This window comes from Myotis myotis, unplaced genomic scaffold (assembly GCF_014108235.1).
Source record: "Myotis myotis isolate mMyoMyo1 unplaced genomic scaffold, mMyoMyo1.p scaffold_m19_p_12, whole genome shotgun sequence".
NCBI lineage: Eukaryota > Metazoa > Chordata > Mammalia > Chiroptera > Vespertilionidae > Myotis > Myotis myotis.
In genome coordinates, this window is record NW_023416316.1 from 15,069,526 (window position 1) to 15,086,741 (window position 17,216).

A 17,216-nucleotide genomic window follows, 5' to 3' on the forward strand; every position below is an offset into this window, starting at 1 on the left:
TCTGAAGGCAGTCTTCTGAGAACACAATCTCTTCTTTGGGGGAAGTCAGTTTTTTTCTTAAGGCCCTCAACTGATCATATGAGGCCCAGCAACATTCTGGAGGCCAATCTACTTTATTCAGAGTCTGCTAGCTGCATTGTTAATTCCATCTCAAAAATAATCTTCATGGAAACATCTAGAATATGTTTGACCAAATATCTGGATACTGTAGTCTAGCCAAGTTAACACATAAAATTGATCACCATAGCAGAGTTTTTGGTTTTCAGTCTGAATGATTTGGGAACCCACTAGAAGTTATTCAATAGAGGAATAACACGAGCATACTTAATGTTGTTATTGTTTCTCTCCAAAAATTAAAAATGGAACTTTCTTATAAGCCAGCAATTCCCATTCTGGGTATATATCTGAAGGAACCCCAAATACTAATTCAGAAGAATACATGCACCCCTATGTTCTTTGCAGTGTTATTTACAATAATCAAGCTATGAAAGCAACACAAGGGCCCATCAAAAGACAAGTGGATAAAAAAGCTATTTTACACACACGCGCGCGCGCGCACACACACACACACACACACACACACACTGGAATATCACTCAGCCATTATAAAGAATGAAATTGTACTATTTGGGACAGCAAAGATGGACCTAGAGATTATTATACTAAAGTGAAATAAGTCAGAGAAAGACAAATACCAAATGATTTTTCACTTATATGTGGAATCTAAAGAACAATATAAAGGAACAAACAAAACAGAAACAGATCCATGGATACAGAGCTCCAAACCTGGTTTTGTTGTACCCGAGCACTTTTGCCATTTACCTACCATATTTTTTTTTACCTACCATATTTTTAATTAAAACTTGTTTTCTGCTCCCCCTGCTCTCCAAGAGGAATTTCTGTTTGTTTTATTCACTACTGTGTCTCCAGAGTATATATCACTGTCTTACTTTTGTGAGAACCTTAATAATTACTTAAGAGAATGTGTCAATGAATGAACAAATGAATCATTCAACGTTACCAAGTGCCTATTTCAGCCATAGCTGATGCCTGGTGTTACAAAGATATTGACAATAACCCTGAACATTTATTAAGCTTACACTATGTGCTCATTTAATCATCCCTCAACTCATCTGAAGAGTATTATTATTATTTCCACTTTGAAGGACCCAGGTCTCAGAGATCTTTGATAAATCTCTCAGACATGCTCTCTTAGTAAGGGGACGGAGCCCAGAATCTTTTTCCCAGAGCCTACAGACTCAATCCCATTGCCCCTGAACAAGGTACAGACCCTACCCTATAGGACCCCACAGAGGGTGGGGACACCAGTACATTTGAAGGGGCTTTGTGTTGGAACACAGGTCTGTGTAGCGTTTTGCCAGCTTGCTGAAGCCGTACACTGCCTGGGCCATTCACTGCTGGGCAGAGAAGCTGAAATTGTGATGCAGAGGCCACGGGCAACTGGGAACCTCCTGCTTCCCATCCAGAGACTTGACCAGAGGCCCGAGGTATCACTGGCATTAAGAACCCTTTCTCCTGGGACTCCAGGTACAGCTCAGCTCCTGTGGCCCCTAAACACGCTCCTTCCCAAGGGGCCAGGAGGAAGGTGGGCAGTTATCCCAAATGACTGCTGCTCTACTCAGGGACCTGGGGCTGTCTCCCTCTGGGGTCTCTTTCTGATGGTAAAAGGAGATCTCCTGCCCACTGTTTTGAAGCTGGTGAACAGACATGAAAGTCTGTAAAAGTCCTCGAACCACAAAGGTTTGCTCTCTTTACTTTGATCCTGGATTTCCTGCACTGAAAGTGAGGACTCAGGAAACAGCACGAAGCACAGGGTATCAGAATTCATAGCCCTGGTATAGATCAGAAGAGTGTGCTGACCATCTCATTATGCTGTTTAATTAAATTCCTGCATTTGATCTTGGCTTTATTTGGAAAGTTAGCATGTCATAAAAATAATGGCTAAAATTGTGTATGTTTATTTTGTACAGGACACTGTTCTTATATATTGATGTGTCTTGAATTAGAACCCACTTATGAACTCTAGGAATGTGTGACATTGGTATCTTCACAAGCTGTGGCACAACATGAGGCGAAGACAATCACCCCCTCAACTCATCCACCCAGAAAGTGGTGGGGCCAGACTTGCAGCACAAGGAATCTGGCTGCAGAGCTTCACGTTTACTCAGTCCTCTGTCAGGGGTGCCCAGACGGTCAGGGGGCTGAGGAAAGAGGTCCTGTGTGTCCCATTTATTCTTACATCTCAATTTGGTAGCATAGTGCCAGGAACCTGTTTGATTAAAATAATAAGTAGAATGAATTTGTTCTGGTTTCTTTTTTTAATTACAAGGTATTTAACTGGAAATCACAACCATTGCAAAATGGCTTTAAAGCTGGATTTTTGGGGGGGTGTTTGTCATAGACGGGAGGAAAAATGAGGAAAAAAATTCAGTCTGGTTGCTTTTTAAAACACACACACACACACACACACACAAACTTTCAATAAGGTGTGCCTCTTTTATGCTGGACCTGGTCTTAATGTTTCCTTTATTTCCTTGTTTATTTTATTTTTTAAATTTTATTTTATTGTTTCAAGTATTACATATAGTATTACACATGTCTCCTTTCCCCCCACTGAACTCCCCCCAGCCACCCCCACCCCTAGCACATGCCCTCACCCCCCTAGTGTCTGTGTCCATTGGTTATGCTTATATGCATGCATACAATTTGAAAGAAACCATGCTTGACATTGAGGGTTGTTGCTCGCTTTGGCAGAGCTAGCTGATGATACGTATTCAAGAAATTATTCTTTTTCTCCAGGAGAAAGTAAGAGACCCTACTGTGGTGGCTATAATCACTCTTTCAAAGTCTCTGACATTTTTCACTGCCCTTTCATCCCCAGAAGAGAGAGGAGGAGCATGAGGCCTGAGAACCACAGCAGCGTGTCCCAGTTCCTCCTCTTAGGGCTCCCCATTCCGCCAGGGCAGCAGGGCGTGTTCTTCACCCTGTTCCTGGGCATGTACCTGACCACAGTGCTGGGCAACCTGCTCATCATCCTGCTCATCAGGCTGGACTCTCGCCTGCACACGCCCATGTACTTCTTCCTCAGCCACTTGGCCTTCACTGATGTCTGCTTTTCATCTGTCACTGTCCCTAAGATGCTCATGAACATGCAGACTCAGGATCAATCCATCCCCTATGCAGGATGTGTAACACAGATGTATTTCTTCATATTTTTTGGTTGCATTGATAACCTTCTCCTTGGAGTGATGGCATATGACAGGTACGTGGCCATCTGTCACCCTCTACAATACACCACCATCATGGGGGAAAAACTGTGTACCTCACTAGTGGCTGTATCCTGGTTATTTTCATGTAGCAGTGCAATGTCCCACACTCTCAGCCTGGCCAGGCTGTCCTTCTGTGCTGATAACACTATCCCGCATTTCTTTTGTGATCTTGCAGCTCTGCTCAAATTGTCCTGCTCTGACATCTCCATCAATGAGTTGGTCATCTTCACTGTGGGGGCACTGGGTATCATCACACCACTGACTGGCATCCTGGCCTCTTATGTCCGCATTGGGGTCTCCATCCTGAGGGTCCCCTCTACCAAAGGGATCTGCAAAGCCTTGTCCACCTGTGGCTCCCACCTCTCCGTGGTGTTTCTATTCTACGGGCCAATTGTAGTTCTATACATTTTCCCATCATCAAACAACTCTAATGACAAAGACGTAATTGCCTCAGTGATGTACACAGTGGTGACCCCCATGATGAACCCCTTCATCTATAGCCTGAGGAACAGAGACATGAAGGGGGCTCTGGGGAAACTTTTCAGGAGGGAGATCCTTTTCTCCAAGTGACAATCACCTCACCTTCTCAGTCGTTAGTTCACCAAAAGTCACTGTGGAAAACTATGCAGGGGATTATCCTTGCTACTGACACATCCATCTCAGCTCCATGTTTCGGTTACTTGTTTTGACTGTTATTACTGTTTGCTTCCCACGAACCCCGTGGCTTCCTCCAGGCACAGACTCACCAACTGTGCTCTTTGAACCAACTTCTTTTTGCTTTAGCTTTTATTTTTTGTCTCTTTATGCTTCCATAAGCCTTGGGATCTGATACATACAACAGCACCATTATCTCAGTTGTCTTTAAAGCACCCAATTTCTTTTAAGTCAGGAGTAGAAAAAACTGCATCCTTTAAAATTGCAGTATTTCCTTATATTAATGAATAGACAAGAAAATCTTGCTTTGATACATGTTTCCTCTTTAAGGTAAAAGAAATGTTGACTGCAAATGTATTTGGTGTTTGAATTTGTTAGGCATTCTTACAAGCCGTATCCTCTCGTTCTTGAAGTTGAAGAATATGGAAAGTGTCTAATGTGTTGTGGTTTGGAAACTTTTGTAGTGTTTATGTGGACATCTTATATGAGTTTGTATCAATACTTGTGTAACTCAGTGGTGTAGATAATTAGAACACTTGAAATGGCTGCGTAAGAACTAATCATAATCCGTATTTCAGCAATGGGCTCCTTAGTTCCACCCTCAATTTGTCAAACATGTTTTTCCAGATCTAGGTTTCTTAATTTAACTCCAAAGTTTAAGGTAAGGAAATTCAGAATGCTGGCTTACTGAATGGAGCAGCTGACTAATTGAATGCTTCTGATGGTTTCCTAAAATCTAAACACAATACAAAACTTCTCCCAGATGACTCTTATGTGAGGCCGAGGTTGAGAACATTTAAATTAAGCGATTAAGAGCAATACATGTAACTGAATCAAGATGCATGTCCTAAAAATAAACATCTACACCTTCACTGGGGATTGCTATAGATAATCGATATGGAGGAAAATTCTGCCAAAACTTTGCAAATAACTGAAAGAACTGTATATCCTTGGGAGCCCTGTAGATGATGCAATGTGGACCAAACATAGGAATCATCCCTTAAGGAAGCAATGGAATAGGGCAGATGTAACTCTGATCTCCAGTCATTTGGATGGTGACTGGGTGGGAAAAGCTTACTCTTCCAAAGGAATCTGCTCTGAAAAATAAAGATGGAGAAAAATAATATTTCTATGTTAAATTCTGCTGTGAAATACATTTGTGCGGAAAGGCTTCCCTGGTTTGAAATTGTGTTCATTAAGATAATGAGAAAGTGGTCTCAATGGAAATGCCTCTGTTGTCTGAGGGGACCTGCTTCTTTCTTATTTCTTTTATTTTTAATAAATCTTTATTGCTGAAAGTATTACATATGTCCCTTTTTTCCTTTTCACTTACATTTTTATTGACATACAGTTTTTAAAAGTTAAAATTAATGTATTTTGATATATACATGTGAAACCATCACCACAATCAAGGCAATGAACATATCCTCAAGTCACCCTGAAAAGTTGCCTCAGATGTTTTTGTAAGCCTGCCCTCCCTCCCCTTATTTCTGACAGTAATTTGTGTCTTTTTTTTCTTTGATTAGTCTGGTTTATCAATTTCATAATTTTTCTGAAAGAACAAACTTTTAGTTTTATTGGTATTATGTATTGCCTTTCTATTTTCTATTTTATTGATTTCTGCTTTCCTCTTTATTATTTCCACTATCCTATATAATAAAGAGCTAATATGCAAATGGTCATCATGCCCTCATGCCATCACGCCCTCACGCAGTCACACCTTAACTGCTCAGACACTCAACACTGGGGAGAGGGGAATGGGGACCTGCCAGGCACAAATGAGCTCACGAGAGAGGAATGGGGACCAGCCAGGCTGTGGCCCAGGAGAGGGACAAGCCACACACCCTGGGGTGCCAGGCACCTGCAGCTGAGGCCTGGGTGAAGCTGCCCACCCACAATCCCCTGTGGCTGCAGCCAGCCCTGGCAAAGCCGGCCCAGGTCCTGGGTGCCTGCGGCCAGCTGGAGGAGGGAATCCTGGGTCCCGGGTGCAGGGTGAGGCAGAGGCAGTTAGGGATGATCAGGCCAGCTGGGGAGCAGTTAAGGGCGATCAGGCAGGCAGGCAGAGATGGTTAGGGGCGATCAGGCAGGCAGGCAGAGGGGTTAGGGGTGATCAGGCAGGCAGGCAGGTGAGCAGTTAGGAGCCAGCAGTCCCAGATTGCGAGAGGCAGTCGGACATCCACCGAGGGGTCCCAGATTGGAGAGGGTGCAGGCCGGACTGAGGGACCTCCCCCCCCCCCCTGTGTGCATGAATTTTGTGCACCGGGCCTCTAGTATTATTCTTTTTGCTTACTTTGGATTTAGTTTGCTCTTCTTTTTCTAGTTTCTATAAGGTAAAATCTTAGAAAACTGATATGAGACCTTTGTTGTTTTCTGTTACAGGCATTTAGTCCTATAAATATCCCTCTAAGCCTAAGCATTTCTGTTTGTTTATCTCACAAATTTTTATATATTCTGTTCCATTTTCCATCAGCTGAAAATATTTCTAAATTTCCTTTGACTTTTTCCTCTTGACTTATGGTTTGTTTAGTATATAATTTCATTTCTAAATATTTGGATATTTTCACCTGATATTCTTTATTAATTCTTAAATTAACTCCATTTTGGTCAGAAAGCACACTTTGTATTATTTGAATCCTTTAAAACTTAGTAAAACTTGTTTAGTGGCCCAACATATGGTTCCTCTTGGTAAACATTACATATACACTTAAAAATGTATATTCTGCTATTGTTGGGAAGAATGTTCTAGAAATGTCAATTAGGACAAGTTTGTTGATAGTGTTGCTTAAGTTTTTATATTATTAATAATTCCTCTCTAGTCTTTTTTACTATTGAGGGAGGAATATTGAAAACTTCTGTTATAATTATAAATTTGTGTATTTCTTCTTACAGTTCCATCAGATTGTGCTTCTCTTTTTATTCAAACCTGTTATTAGGTGCTCATATGCTTAGAATTTGTATGCTCTCTTCACGAATTTACTGTTTTATCATCATGAAATGATGGCCATTTCTCTGGCAATATTCTTTGCTCTTAAATCTAATTTGTTTAATATTAATGTTGCCACTATAGATTTTTTAAATTAGTGTTTGCATGATATATTTTTTATCCTTTAACTATTTAACTTAATTATGTATTTTCTTACTTTATATTGACACTAGAGGCCCGGTGCATGAAATTTGTGCACTCGGGGGTCCCTCAGCCCAGCCTGAGTCCTCTCACAGTCAGGGAGCCCTCGGGGGATGTCTGACTGATGGCTTCAGGTTAGCTATGGCTGTAGGTAGAGATATGTAGACAAATCAAACCCTAGCCTGGTGGGGAAAAGGGAATTTTGACCTCAGGTCTCCTCCCTGACCTAACAAGAACCAGAGGCCCAGGAATTTAGAAACAAGAAAACCCTAGGGCAGTGATGGCGAACCTATGACATGCGTGTCAGAGGTGACACGCGAACTCACTTTTTTTTGGTTGATTTTTCTTTGTTAAATGGCATTTAAATATGTAAAATAAATATCAAAAATATAAATCTTGCCCTAGCTGGTTTGGCTCAGTGGATAGAGTGTCGGCCTGTAGACTGAAGGGTCCTAGGTTCGATTCCAGTCAAGGGCACATGCCCAGGTTGTGGACTCAATCCCCAGTGGGGAGCGTGCAGGAGGCAGCCAATCAATGATTCTCTCTCATCATTGATGTTTCTATCTCTCTCTCCCTCTTCCTTCCTCTCTGAAATCAATAAAAATATTTTAAAATATATATATATATATAAATCTTTGTTTTACTATGGTTAAAAATATCAAAAAATTTCTGTATGTGACACGGCACCAGAGTTAAGTTAGGGTTTTTCAAAATTCTGACACGCCAAGCTCAAAAGGTTCGCCATCACTGCCCTAGGGTTTAAATAATGCTGAGAAACAAGTGAATTAACCTAAAAATTATTGTTTTAGAAGATGGATTTCAAAAGAATATCCAAAAGTTCAAAGAAAAGAAAAGGGGGTAGTCACCTTGGTAGCAGTGTTACATGAAATGTAAAACCATTCAAAGCAAATGAAAAAAGGGAAATGCTCAGAAGGAATTGTTACAATCTACTGCATAATATCTGCTATAAACTGAATGTTTGTGCCCTCCCCCCCAAAAAAATCACATGTTGAAACCTATTCCCCAATGTGATGATATTTGGGGTGGAGGTAATTAGGGCACAAGATTGGAGCCCTCATGGATGGGATTAGTGCCCTTATGAAAGAGACACCGGAGAGCTCCTTTGCCCCTCCCATCATCTGAGGGCATGAGAAGCAAGAAGACAGCTGTACATGAAGTAAGAAGCTAGCCCAAGCCAAACACCAAATCGGCCAGCACCTTGAATGTAAACTTCTCAGCCTCCAGAACTGTGACAAATAAATTTCTGTTCTTTATAAGCCCCCAGTCTATGGTATTTTGTTGTTGCAACCCAAACAGACTAAGACAGGCACCCTGTGACTCTCCATCCAGATGTCCCCACAAGTACCCATTCAACTACGGAAGGGCATCTTGGTTGCTTCCAACTTTTGACAATTACTCTATGAGTAAAGCTGCTATTAAACACCCATGTGTTGGTTTTTTGTGGGCATAAGTTTTCCTCACATTTAGTAAATACCAAGGAATGTGATTGCTGGATTGTATAGGAAGAGTTTGTTCAGTTTTATAAGAAACAGCCAAACTGTCCCCCAAAATGGCTGTACTATTGTGCATTCCTACCAGCAATGAATGACAGTTCCTGTTAAGATCCTTGCCAGTTTTTGGTGTCAGTGTTTTGGGTTATGACTTAGGTTTTACGCCCCCTTGGTTTATAGGAAGGGAGCTGATCTATTGACTACATCAATTACTAAGCCCCTTCTATGTGTGCAGACCTGTGTTAGGCAGTTGGGCATAGAGGAATGTCAACTAAAGCTCTCTTTCTTTGGCATGCCTAGACTTTTTGGGGTAAAGTAAATGAGCCACATTATATTTGGGTGCTGAACCTGGCCATCTTGCCCAGTGGATGAGCATAGACCTATGAAGCAGGAGGTAACAGTTCTATTCCCAGTCAGGGCACATAGCCAGGTTGCGGGCTCGGTTCCCAGTGTGGAGTGTGCAGGAAGCAGCGGATCAATGATTCCCTCTCTTCATTGATGTTTCTATATCTCTCTCCCTCTCCCTTCCTCTCCAAAATCAATAAAAATATTTTAAAAAGCAAAAGTCTAAGGTATATTTGGGGACAGATATGTGTTTCAAGATTGATATTTTGGGAATCTTTTTAGATTGAGAGAGAGCTTTAAGCGGGATCTAGGACAGTGGTTCTCAACCTGTGGGTCGTGACCCCTTTGGGGGTTGAACGACCCTTTCACAGGGGTCGCCTAAGACCATCGGAAAACACATATATAATTACATATTGTTTTTATGATTAATCACTATGCTTTAATTATGCTCAATTTGTAACAATGACATTGGGGGTCACCACAACATGAGGAATTGTATTAAAGGGTCGCGGCATTAGGAAGGTTGAGAACCACTGATCTAGAAGATCATGAATTTTTGAGAGGTGGAGAGGTCTGAGGCAGCTATCCCAGCAGGTACAGTGGTGGCAGCTATGACTGTAGGTTGACATTGAGAATGATTATGGCCAAATGTGGATTTCATACATTATGAAATTTTTCTGTGGATTTAATAAATTATTTGGTGGAGTGTGAAGTTTCCTCCTCAGATAATGAAAGGTTAATGAAAACATTCCCATTCTAATAAACTATTTTTAATTCATATCTCATCTTCTCAGGACACCTACATTGACCACCCTATTAATTCTGAATTGCTTCTTGTCCTCTTTTGTACCCCTTCCCTGCTTTGTTTTACTCCATGACTCCTTTCACCAACTGCCATGTCATGGATTTTACTATTGTGATTTTTGTGATTTTGTTCTGTTGTGTATTGATTTGTTTTATTTTTTTCTTTGCTTCCTCCCCTTAAAATGTAAGCTCTACCAGATGATGTATTTCTATTTTATTCATTGCTGTGCTCCCACAGCCTAGACTGTCACATTTAAGAAGTCTTTAATAACTATTTATAAAAAAACAAATAAATTAATTAATTCACTTAATTTCCCAATGCTTATTAAGTGCCCTGCCACTATTGGTGATATGCCCTAATATTTATTGGACATTTGCATGTGTTAGGCACTGTGATAAGAACTCTGAGATGCATTGTATCATTTAATTCTTACAACAACCTCATAAGGAAGGTACTATTCTTATCACCACGTTACACTTAAAGACTCTGAATGTTGTTGAATTAAATTGAATTGTTCAGGAGCTCACAGTAAGTGGCAGAGTCCATATTCAATTCAAGACTCTACAGAGTCCATCCTTTCATTCTCCTACCATTTGAGTGAGGCCCAGCCCCTGCCCCCCAGGTAGCAGGGAGACCTGCTGAGCTTTAGAGGAGGCTTGTGTAGGAGCTACAAGAGCCTTGCTTGTGATAAAGGAACAGGCTTATTCTACAATAGTGTAGACTTGAGAAGCCCAGACTGACCCTGGCCTCTCCTCCATCCACCTGGAACCACCAGATCAGATAGAAAGGAGCCCAGAGTGCCCCTTTCAGACGACATCAGAGACGTTGCCCTCAGGGACTCCAGTGGCTCAGCCCCTCTGGTCCTTGCACAGGCTCCTCCCCAAGAGGCCAGCAGTAATTTGTTCAATTAGTTCACATTGGCTGTTTCTCTATTGAAGATCCTAGGTGTCTTCTCCCCCATATCTTCTTTCTGCTATAAATAAACCCCTCTTGCCCATTGTTCTATTGCTGATAAACAGACAAGCAAATTTATGAAGGTCCTTGGGCCATGGAGGCTGCATCTTGTCCTGTGCCTCCCCGGTCTCTTGGACAGAAAGGGAAGACTAAGGAAACAGCACAGAGCAGAAGGTATTTGAGATTTTTAAGGACTAGCATAGGTTAGAATGGACCAGGATTCTGCCCCTATAAACATGTGTGTGGGAACATGAGACTAGGTATATGTGTTCTGTGTATTTCTACCTGTAAGTGTCACTGACACACATGGACAGCCTCCACCTGGGATGTGCACTGATCATGCCAGGCTGGAAATCTCTGAGCAATGCATGTGCTTTAGGGGTTATGTCTATGTTGTCCGTGTACTGTTGGTGTGATTTTGTATGTTGCAATCTGAGTATCTGTGACTGTCTGTAAGTGCCTATATGTATGTGCTTCTATTATATGTTGTCCATAAGTTCTTTGTATGACTGTGCATTGTGAGCATTTTGCACATATGATTATTTATGAACTTGTGTGAAACAGTTTTGTGCCATGGCCATTTTCATCTAGGACAGTGATGGCGAACCTTTTGAGCTCGGCGTGTCAGCATTTTGAAAAACCCTAACTTAACACTGGTGCTGTGTCACATATAGAAGTTTTTTGATATTTGCAACCATAGTAAAACAAAGACTTATATTTTTGATAATTATTTTGTATATTTAAATGCCATTTAACAAAGAAAAATCAACCAAAAAAATGAGTTCGCGTGTCACCTCTGACACGCGTGTCATAGGTTCGCCATCACTGATCTAGGATATGCATATATCAGGAAAAAAACAGCAAATCATCCTTCAACAATATGTGTGCTGGATGTGTGTGTGTGTGTGTGAGAGAGAGAGAGAGAGAGAGAGAGAGAGAGAGAGAGAGAGAGAATATGTATAGAAGTGTGTGTATTGTTTTTAACACACTCACACTTCCACTAAATCGGAGTTTGAGTAGAATGGATAGGGAGAAAGTAGAAAGTAAAGGCTTGAAACTCTAAGAGCATGTGTATGCGTGTCTGTATATTTGCCCATGTATGGAACAGTCTCACTTTCTTTTTCCCTTTTTTATATATTTAAATACCATTTTTTAACATTCTTTATTAGTTAAGATATTACAAATGTGTCTTAATCCCCCCATTAACCCCCATCCTCCCCCCACCCCCGGCTCATGCTCTCATCCCCCTGTTGTCCATGTCCATTGGTTTGGCTTATATGCGTGCAAACAAGTCCTTTAGTTGATCTCTTCCCCTTACCCCCTCCCTCCCCTCCTTTCCTTCTGGGGATTGATAGTCCGATCGCTGTTTCTCTGTCTTGGGATCAGTCCCTGTTCATCAGTCTATGCTGTTCTCTATAATCCACAAATGAGTGAGATCATGTGGTATTTATCTTTCTCTGACTGGCTTATTTCACTTAGCATAATGCTCTCCAGCTCCATCCATGCTTGGAACAATCTCACTTTCTGATGTTCCTTTGGACTCAAGACCAGAACGTAGTTAGGCACTTACAAACTGGATCCACATTAAGCCCTATTGGGGCCATTGGACTATGTGGGTTGAATGTTCCAGTATTGCCCCAGTGCCCTGGGTTCATATTTCTCACTCTGGCCTTTAGCATTACCCATATTTATACTTAGGGAACATGGCAGCCTCATTAAGTGTCCTGGTTCGGGTGTCCTCAAAATCTGCTAGTTGTCCTCCAATAATTTTGTGGCCTTACTTTGATCTCTCTGAGGCCAGAAGCCTTAAACATAAATGAATAATAATAGCTCCTGTACAATATTGCTGGCAACAGTTTAATACATGCCAGGCACGCAGTAAGCCACCAGTCCCTGTGGCCAGTATATACCCTTCTTCAGATGGAGGCTGACTTTCCTGACTGCCCATCCAGGTAGCTCCACATGAGAGAATGCACTGTGCCAGTAGGGACAGCAGGCCCGTGCCAAAATTCTCTCAAACCTTACTTTACAGCTTCATAACTGAGCACAGGTCACATGACCATTTACACACAAGATGCAGGTTCCCTTCCCGCTGATTAGCTCCCTGACACCGCAGCGCTGTGCCTGCACACATCAGGTTTTCTGGTCCCTCAGCACCCCCACTTCACCTCCAGAGAAGCCAGAGCTCTTAGTGGAAGTCTCACCCAGCCATTGTCAATGAGCAGGGAGGCCTAGTAAGGGGTGAGGTCACCAACTTCCTCCTACTGTCCCATTGTCCCTGAGAATCACCCTAGTCTGGAACAAGAATCTACTGTCAGATGTGGATTCCCATGTCTTATGTCAGTTTCCTCTTCCAGGCATCATAAAATACGGGTATTTTAACTCTACCAGCCACTCCCTTGCAAAGAAATGGGAAGTGTCTGTTTCTAATGAGAAGAGCATTAGGAGAGTTCTCTTTGACATCAAGTTCCACCACCAAACACACTGTGTAAGTGACTTCACTGCTCAGGTTAGTAGAATGGAAAAGAAAAGTCTCTGTCTTCTCTCCTTCTCAGACACAAAATATATACTGACTGCATGTAGTTGAAAGTATGTGAAAGCTGTTTGCAAACTATAGGTTGTAGGCATATAAATGGCTGTAGGAATGAGTGATGGGCAGACATCTGAGCTGGTGATTAAGGTAATATTGAGCATAGAGATCCTCTTTCAAACACTGGAATAACATGCCTCAAGGCCTGACTATTTTGCTTAATTAAATACAGTGAGGTAGATTATGTTCAGTAGGAGCTTACACAATAAAATAGACACAAGGGGAAAAATGAAGACTAGCGGTTACTGGCCATGTGATGATGAGCTCATTTATTAACATTTCTTAGTTTCAGCATGCTTGCATGTGCACACATGCACACACACTACATAAATATATATACACAAAAATCCCTTCCTTTTGCCTGGCATACAGTTGAATACATGTTCAACAAATGTCAATTACATTAATATTGACACTGGGAAATAGTCACACTAATCAGGTAAATATTAATTCTAATAGGCATCACCAATCTTATAGCATCTATCAATTCTCAGGTCCCTAGGTGGTTACTGCATTTAAAATCTCATATATGAGCCAATTGATTCACTGAAATAGACTCAAAGAAATGAACAACAAAAATATGTAAAGAAAAAAATATTTTAATCTAAATTAAACAAATTTATAGGTTAACACAACTTTTAGATTAGCCACCTGCTCCTTTCTAATGCCCACCTCACATTTCTGGTATATTAGATTCCTAAAGATCAACCCAATATTTAAAAAACAACAACCAAGATTTATCTGGACACTCACACAGGCCTGAAGATGTCAGATGACATAGCTGTGCCCTTACTACATAAAGAACTCTGCTATAATATCATAACTCTCATGGGATCATTTAATTCTTCTACAAACCCTATGGGTAGGAATTATCATGCTTATTTGGTAAAGTTTAAAAAACAGGCCAAAAGGTAAACTGTTGAAACCAGCTAGAAAGTGGTGGAGTCAGAACCCACTAGAAGTCTAGTTTCAGATTCTCAGATACTCAGAAGCAGTTCGTGAAGAGGCGATTCCTTAAAATGTGAGCTCTGGAAGGAAGGAACTTTATCTTATTTTCTCCAGAAAATAGTTCAGTGCCTAACATGTTAGATAAATAAATGATTTCATCTGGTTTACACTGAAGGGCATTTTGTGGACCACTCTAGGTCTGATGACTCCCTCTTTATCTCCCTACGATGTGTGAGTGAGGATTCAGGCAACAGCATCTGAGAAATACCTGAGGAATTTCTCCATAGAAAATAGATAACCCAACTGTGTTAGCCATTATCATTATTTATCATCTGAGACATTTCTAATATTCCTTCCATCTAAGCAGAAAGAAGGGCAGCATGAGGAGGGAGAACCAGAGCAGCGGGTCCCAGTTCCTCCTCCTGGGGCTCCCCATCCCGCCAGGGCAGCAGGGCGTGTTCTTCACCCTGTTCCTGGGCATGTACCTGACCACGGTGCTGGGCAACCTGCTCATCATCCTGCTCATCAGGCTGGACTCTCGCCTGCACACGCCCATGTACCTCTTCCTCAGCCACTTGGCCTTCTCTGATGTCTCCTTCTCATCTGTCATTGTCCCTAAGATGCTCATGAACATGCAGACTCAGGATCAATCTATTTCCTATCCAGAGTGTGTAACACAGATGTATTTTTTCATATTTTTTGGTTGTACTGATACCCTTCTCCTTGGAGTGATGGCATATGACAGGTATGTGGCCATCTGTCACCCTCTACATTACACCACCATCATGAGGGAGGAGCTGTGCATATTTCTGTTGGCTGGATCTTGGCTCCTCTCCTGTGGCAGTGCTCTGTCCCACACCATCCTCCTGGTTCAATTGTCCTTCTGTGCTGACATTATCCCTCACTTCTTTTGTGACCTCGCTGCCCTGCTTAAGCTCTCATGCTCAGACATCTCCCTCAATGAAATGTTTATCTTTGCTATTGGGGGAGTGATCAGTATCCTGTCATTTACTGGGATTCTGGTCTCTTACATTCAAATTGGGGTCTCCATCCTGAGGGTCCCCTCTACCAAAGGTATGTACAAAGCCTTGTCCACCTGTGGCTCCCACCTCTCCGTGGTGTTTCTATTCTATGGGACAATTATGGGTCTGTACATTTTCCCATCATCAAACAACTCCAATGACAAAGACATAATTGCCTCAGTGATGTACACAGTGGTGACCCCCATGCTAAACCCCTTCATCTATAGCCTAAGGAACAGAGACATGAAGGGGGCTCTGGGGAAACTTTTCAAGAGGGAGATCCTTTTCTCTAAGTGACAGTGCCCTACTCGTTATTATCTCATCCACTGATCCTGTCAGAGAAATCTCCTTGAAAAATGTGCAGTCAGGTAACCATCCTGTTTCTTGCTCTGTACCCACTTTTAATAGTCTCCCCTGTTTGGTCCCCTATGCTCCCTGGATTAGAAATGTAAAATATAATTGCAGAAGGTACCTTCTTACTCTTTAAATTCTTGACTCCTAAGTTGAAGATTGGAACTATCAAATGTGTTATGTGATAATACATTTTAAATAAAAAGTAAAATATACATTTGATCCTTATTTGAGTTAGTTTTCATATCTACAAAATTGAGTTTTTTTAAAAAATTGAGGTATCATAAAATAGTTGCATAAAAAATTAATAATAATCTAGTTTCTTAATTTTTTTTCTCTAGCACTATAAAGTTCTAGGAAGTTCAAAGTGTTTTCCTTGCTACTGAGGTAGCTAATTAGTAAAGTGCTTCCTTATAGCTACCTAAAATTAAAAAGTAAAGCTTTGACCTTACTAGTTAGTTTTATTGTGCCCATGGTGGAAAGAACCCAATAGAGATGCATAGGGCAATCACTTTATTTAAAAGTTTCCTGATTCTAAGTCTTTTTCCCTCTATGGGATGTTTCTTGGTGGGGTGGTTTATATTCCTCTTCCTTCCAGTTTGCGAAAATGAAGATTTCTTTCTGCTCAAACTAAAACAATCCATTTCTAGTTGAAGCAAAAATAAATGTTCTAACATTTATTCATGATATAACACTCATTAAATAAATTTGTATTTCAAATTTGTACTATGTACTGGGCAATGCTTTACAAATGAGTCAAAATTTCTCCCTTTGAGGCTTTTACACTAAAGAGGAGAGACATTATCAGTAAAAATAAAAATGCATGTTATGTTAAAAGATAATGAGTGTCATAGTGTGGATATTAGCATTAACAGGGTGAGCGGGAAAGGAGTGTTGCAGGTGTCCCTGTTATTTTAAGTAGTCTAGTGGCCCAGGTAGGCTTCCATAAGAACAAGGGATTTGAGCAAAAAGCTTAATGAGAACAGGGGAATAAGTCATTGTTTTTATCTGAGGGGAGGAATATCCCAGACTGGGGAGTAGAAACTGCAGAGTCTGAGATGAGAGAGTGGTTGGCATATTAAAAAAAACAAAACAAAAAAACAACAACAAAAAAAAAACCAGAAAGGAAGCTAAATTGACAGAGAGTGAGCAGTGTACTGAGGGGATTGGTAGAAGATAAAGATGAGAGGTAACAAGGGATATCAATATATAAAGTAAAAGTATTTGATAAAATTCAACATCCAATCTTGATTTAAAAATCTCAGAAACTAGAAATAGAGAAAACTTCTTTAAATTGGTAAAGGATATCTATGAAAAACCTAAAACTAATACCATACTTAACAGTGAAAGACTGAATACTTTCCTCCTAAGATCAGGAACAAGGTAACAATTTCAGTGGTACCACTTAAATTCAAAATTGTGCTGTAATAGTGTCTATACTTAATAATGCTATGTTGTATATATGAAATATGCTAAGAAGGTAGATCTTATATTAAGTTCTCTGCAATAGACTGAATATTTGTGTTCCCCCCAAATTTATATGTTAAAATCCTTACCCCCAATGTGATGAAGAGAGACAAGCAGGAAAAGCCACTCCATAGAGAATAGTGGATTCTCCTCAT

At 40.9% G+C, this 17,216-nt stretch overlaps 1 protein-coding gene across 2 annotated transcripts; it reads left to right on the forward strand.

The window, feature by feature from the left end:
• The first annotated feature begins 2,918 nt into the window (after positions 1 to 2,918).
• Positions 2,919 to 15,540, forward strand: LOC118667141 (olfactory receptor 1J4-like). 2 transcript variants are annotated; one of them, XM_036329931.1, is made up of 2 exons: positions 2,919 to 3,415; positions 14,601 to 15,540. In XM_036329931.1, exons 1-2 carry the CDS (start codon positions 2,919 to 2,921, stop codon positions 15,538 to 15,540), a joined length of 1,437 nt encoding a protein of 478 aa, XP_036185824.1. The 2 variants fall into 2 exon arrangements, with proteins under 2 accessions (XP_036185824.1, XP_036185825.1); XM_036329932.1 differs by lacking the exon at positions 14,601 to 15,540 and having other exon boundaries at positions 2,919 to 3,860.
• Positions 15,541 to 17,216: the final 1,676 nt, after the last annotated feature.

What these genes read in the sequence shown, in the direction of transcription:
- LOC118667141 (XM_036329931.1), top strand. Translation starts at nt 2,919, where the DNA reads ATGAGGCCTGAGAACCACAGCAGCGTGTCCCAGTTCCTCCTCTTAGGG. An exon ending in ACTCTCAGCCTGGCCAGGCT is followed by an intron (nt 3,416 to 14,600) that starts GTCCTTCTGTGC and finishes AAAGAAGGGCAG; the next exon opens with CATGAGGAGGGAGAACCAGA.